The sequence below is a fragment of the Teleopsis dalmanni genome, unplaced genomic scaffold (genome assembly GCF_002237135.1).
Source record: "Teleopsis dalmanni isolate 2A unplaced genomic scaffold, ASM223713v2 unscaffolded_contig_3052, whole genome shotgun sequence".
NCBI lineage: Eukaryota > Metazoa > Arthropoda > Insecta > Diptera > Diopsidae > Teleopsis > Teleopsis dalmanni.
Window position 1 is genome coordinate 1 of NW_024034434.1, and position 5,742 is coordinate 5,742.

The window sequence follows — 5,742 nt, forward strand, 5'->3', positions numbered from 1 at the left end:
ATAAATATTGATGAAGATTAAGAATTTTGCGTTTTATTTAAAATTTCCGGAAACTTTTCGGTCACAATGTATTATAGACTTACACAGTAATTGTGTTTTCGGTTGGTAGACTGTGAGTAATGTCAAGTAATGTTATTATTCAGTATTTACAAAATATTTTAAAAATGAATAGCACCACTATATTACACATCTATTAATAAAGAATGAGATAATGTTTACTCAGCTTTGCTACAAGTACAAGATCTATAAAGTACATATATGTACAATAACATATATTGTATTTCTCGTATGACAGTTGATCAAAGAGTTTACTAACAACTAATTATTTCCAAAGATTCTGTTTTACATTTTCTATTAAATTTATTGATATGAAAATGATTAAAGAAAAAAAATTGTTTATTGATTATTTAATAGTACGAATAATGTTCAATTAAATAAATCTTATAATCACTTACAATCACTGTTCAACGCACTATTAAGCAAATGGATTTCTGTAGTACTGCGTATGATTGAACAAAAGTCGCTGATTATTGTAGCCTATATATTAGAACTGCAGTAATAATTGTAAGTTACTGATGTCAGAAACTATAGCTTAATGTTGCTTACATTGATTGAACTGTTAATTCAAGTATTTGAATAGTACTCCTCACAATATGTCATTAGAAGTTGTAAGCTGTCGTACGTTTGTATTAAAGGGTTGCTTATCTTTTATGTATTATTATTTATTATATTATTATTAACAGAGTCAACTGCTGTTATTATGCTTACAATACAAATTTGTCCATTTTTTCTGCAAACGTCCTTGGTCGAGTCATCAATCGAGTCTTGTATATGTACTGATACCTTGCTTATACACGCTTTCAATAAAAAATCTATTCATATATATTATTAAAATTTAAGAATCAATATTAATGATAAAAATTTTCAAATACACCAAATATTATTTAGAATATTCCTTACGAACAGTTTTCATGTGTAAAAATAGACATATCGCACTTACAGCATTTTAAGGTACATCCACACCAACGATTACCTGCGAATGTTCACTCGTTCGCAAGTGATTGCTTTAGTGTGAATGCACCTTAACGTAGGTGATTGATGAATTAATAAAAATGATATGCTTTTGATAATAGATAAGAAGTTAAAATGTTTTATTTTTTATTTTATGATTTATCCTTTAATATTTATTAATTAACCATATAACTATTTGTGTGCACTTTTTACAAACACAAATGAATTTTTGTCATGATTGAGCTTGATATTATATTAATAAGATTTTTCCGAATACAGCAATTTTAGGTTCCAGCACTTTAAATTTTACTTATAAAATCAGTATGATTTTTCCTATGATATATTAACATAAATATTACTAATATAATATTTATTTTATATCAAAAGAATGCATTTATATTAAATACATAATATATCATAGTTGATGTACCCTGTAAGAGAAGCAAAAATCATATGTTCAGAAAACATCAAATATAAATATTGTACACATCCCGCCAAAACGTCTTTGTGATAAATAATATTTATTCTATTTAATGGCTTTTATTAAATATTAAAAAAATTAATGAACATTGAACAATGCCGGAGTACATGATTGGTGGTGTTTCTGTCAATTTTCCGTTTGAGCCGTACGATGTGCAGAAAGCTTATATGGAGAAAGTTATTATTTGTTTAAAGGATGGCACAAACGGTGTTTTGGAGTCTCCGACGGGTACAGGAAAAACGTTAAGTTTGCTGTGCTCAAGCCTGGCATGGATATTATCACGAAAAAATGATTTAAAGCATGAATTAATAAAGCAATGTAAAGAACCAAATTTTAAAAATGTGAATAATGAAATAGCTGTGTCCTTTATGGGTGGCAGTTCGAATGCTTCCAAAAAAGGTAACTGGGGCGTCCCAAAGATTATATATGCTTCACGCACACACTCGCAGTTGACACAGGCAATGCAGGAGTTAAAACGCACTGCTTATTCATTTATGCGGGCCGTAGTACTTGGTTCGAGGGATCAGCTCTGCATACACCCAGAGGTAATGAGAGAGCAAGGGAATTCAAATAAAGTACAAATGTGTAAGTTACGCGTACAAACTAAAACATGTTCATTTCATACACGAGTAGACTCGAAAAAGGATCATCCGGATTTGCGTGGTCCCACCATTATGGACATAGAAGATTTAGTAAAAGTTGGGCAAAAGCTTAAAATTTGTCCCTACTACGCATCGAAAGAGTTAGTAGATGATGCGGACATAACATTCATGCCATATAATTATTTGTTAGACCCTAAAGCAAGAAAAGCAAATAAAATTGAACTAAAGAATACAATAATCATATTGGATGAAGCACATAACATTGAAAAGATCTGCGAGGAGTCTGCTTCAGTGCAAATACGTTCATCCGATATTGCACAATCAATTGATGACGTTACTCATATAATGAAAGCGTTTAGTAACGGAGATGGACAGGACATGGAAGATGAAACTAAAGATTTTACTATTGAAGATTTAGCATTGCTTAAGGAAATGTTGCTAGGTCTTGAACAAGCTGTCGACGATATCACTGTAGACAATAGAGTAGATGGACAAACATATCCAGCTTCTTATATTTTTGAAGTACTTGCCAAAGCAAATGTAAGTATTAAAAAAGATATTTAAATACTTTATCTTATGGATAATTATTTTTTAGTTTGGTCAGAGCACGGCTGGCACAGTTGCTGCTTTATTAGAAAAGCTTATACAATTCCTAGCAGTTGAAACAACTAACTCTGTATTTCGCAAGGGTGGTAGTTTTCAGATACTATCAGATCTGCTTAACGTTGTTTTTATGCACAAGGAGGAAAATATGGAAAAACTACTCCGGAGTTTTAAATTGCATGTACAAATTGAAGAGACAAAACAACAAACAGCACGTGGAGGAACCAATAAAGATGGGTGGCTTTCGAAAGTAGGTGCTGCCAAATCTTCATCGAAAGCGAAAGTAATAAACTTTTGGTGCTTTAATCCGGGATTTGGGTAAGATATTTCTATCAATTAAAATACAGTTTGTTAACCTGTAGTAATAAAATAGAATGGAGGAGCTTTTAAACAAAAATGTTAGAAGTATTATACTTACAAGTGGTACGTTAGCACCTTTGAAGCCACTCATTGCTGAACTTGCTGTTCCAGTTGCGCAACACTTAGAAAACCCACACATAGTAAACAAATCACAGGTTTATGTAAAAATTATTGGTACTGGTCCTGATCGAGAGCAGTTGATATCTAATTTTGCGAATCGGTGAGTTTTATGTTCGATATGAATTACGAATATATTTCATATTTTTAATATTTCAGTAATAACCCAAAATATATAAGCTCCTTGGGGCAAACCATATTAAATGTGTCGAGAATTGTACCTGATGGATTATTAGTATTTTTCCCTTCATATCCATTATTAAATCAATGTGTTGACTCTTGGCAAGCTAGTGGTTTATGGTCAGACCTAAGTCGACATAAACCAATTTTTGTTGAACCACGAACCAAAGAAAGTTTCACAACTACAATGGAAGAATTTTATCAAGCTATACGCGACTCAAAAGGAGCATGTTTTATGGCTGTTTGTCGAGGTAAAGTATCTGAAGGTCTGGATTTTGCGGATCGTAATGGACGTGCTGTTATTATCACCGGTTTACCATATCCTCCGTTTAAAGATCCAAAAGTTATTTTGAAAAGACGTTATTTGGAGGATAATCGAACAAAAGAAAATGAAGTAAAAATAAAATTTAAAGAACATAATTCTTAAAATGATATTCAAATTTTGCAGCTGTTAAGTGGTCAAGAATGGTATGGCTTGGATGCAACGAGGGCTGTGAACCAAGCAATTGGACGTGTTATAAGACATCGACACGATTATGGTGCTATATTATTATGTGATATGCGGTTTCAACAACAATCTCAAGTTCAACAACTTTCGAAGTGGATACGTGGGCACTTGGGACCGTCGCCAAAAAGTTCAAATTTTGGTCCCATATTGCGCGAGTTGAGAGAATTTTATAAAAATGCAGATAAAAATGTATTGTGCAAACAAAATTTGAAGAAATATATATATTGCTTATGTATTAAATTTTAGACACCAAAACCTGTAGAGCGCAGTGTGGAAAATTTAGTGAAAGAATCGCTTGAAGATGAAGAGATAGTACGGAGTAAATATTTTTCAGATCCCACACAAAGTATGGAATCTAAACAAAAATATCACACGGCACAAAACAATGCAATGTACGTAAATTTTTTGACTGTATATAATAATAATAAAAAATTGAAACAATAACAGATAATATAAGAAAATATTTGAAACAATTTCAGAAAACTTGAGAGCACCAATTCCATACAAAGTTGGTCGCCTGCTGATTATGCTGCAGCAGCGGGACGGACTAGCAGCAGTCAAGCACCAACAGCCATGGATTTTATAAGTCGTTTAGATACAAACGTTAAGGTAAAGGTGAAGTTACCAGTAGGAAGATAATATTAGTTAAAAATAATATGCAAATTTGAAAGTAATTATATGCAGATATTAATCTATAGTTTAAAACTGACTATTGGATATAGTAATAGATATAAGATATTTTCACATAATTGATACAGCCCTGTGATTTCTGTATATAAAGCATAGTTACTATTTCTATTATTTTTTAAGTTTAAAATCGATCATTTCTTTATAATAGTACTCTTTTGCAGACAATTGATTTTAATAGTAGTTCCGATGCTGGACTAGTTAAAATTCATAAACGCGAAAGAAGCTCACCGTCGACTTTGAATAACAATTTAAATATTTCTGAAATGAATAAAAAAAAACGTTACAAATTAGTCGAAAATTCTAGTATTACGACGTCGCCATCACTATTTTCTTCCTCCTCTTCGAGTTCGTGTGCTTCAGAATCGTCTTCTTTAGATAATAATAAAGAAGCGCCGGAAAATCGTGTTGAGTTTTTAAGAGTGGTGAGTGAAAAAGATAATATATTGTATTGTACGGTTTGTTTGTAGTTTCAATACATTGTATTGTATTGTATTGTATTGTAATATCAATACATTGTATATCTCATACTTTGTCTTGCTCCTTAGTTACAAAAGAAAAAACAAGGAAAATATGGTTTTATATTAAATAATTTCCTACTTGAATTGAGTTTGTAATCTAAATTCTAATAACTTTCAGCTTCGCAGCTCACTTTCTCCGGAAAATTTTGCTGCATTTACTGCCGCCCTTATCTCTTATAAACGTGATAACACATTCGATGCTTTAATGACATTGCTAATGGATATATTAGGAAAACCCCACTTGCTGTATATGCTGCGAGGAATGCGACGTTTTTTGAAAAATGAACATAAATCTCAGTTCGATGATCGATTGTCGTGTATATCATAGTTGTTGTAATATTTTATATTGTATAAAGTTTTTAATGCACTTACAGTTATTTTTTTTTTATTATATATAGCGCGATACTAGTGCTAGGTGCTGTTTGCAACACCTAAAATAGACTACTTTTGAATGTAAATAAATAAAATTAAATTAAAAATTTTTAAAAATTAAAAAATTATTTCATTTCTCTTGCATTCAATAATATTCCATAAAAATAACATCAAAATTTGTTGAATAAGGACTCCCTACACAAAATCTCATTTATATATATGTCTTACTTACTTATGTGGCCATAACAACCCGTTACCGAGTTTCGGCCTGACGCAGCATGTCTCCCCAGGCGCCTCTGC

The 5,742-nt window shown here is 31.5% G+C and overlaps 1 protein-coding gene across 1 annotated transcript; it reads left to right on the top strand.

The window, feature by feature from the left end:
* Positions 1-1,462: 1,462 nt before the first annotated feature.
* On the top strand, positions 1,463-5,549 carry LOC119664953 (regulator of telomere elongation helicase 1 homolog). The gene is made up of 9 exons (XM_038074294.1): positions 1,463-2,634; positions 2,690-3,015; positions 3,071-3,277; positions 3,334-3,748; positions 3,803-4,051; positions 4,109-4,254; positions 4,342-4,471; positions 4,714-4,974; positions 5,189-5,549. Exons 1-9 carry the CDS (start codon positions 1,588-1,590, stop codon positions 5,396-5,398), a joined length of 2,991 nt encoding a protein of 996 aa, XP_037930222.1. The 5' UTR covers positions 1,463-1,587; the 3' UTR covers positions 5,399-5,549.
* Positions 5,550-5,742: the final 193 nt, after the last annotated feature.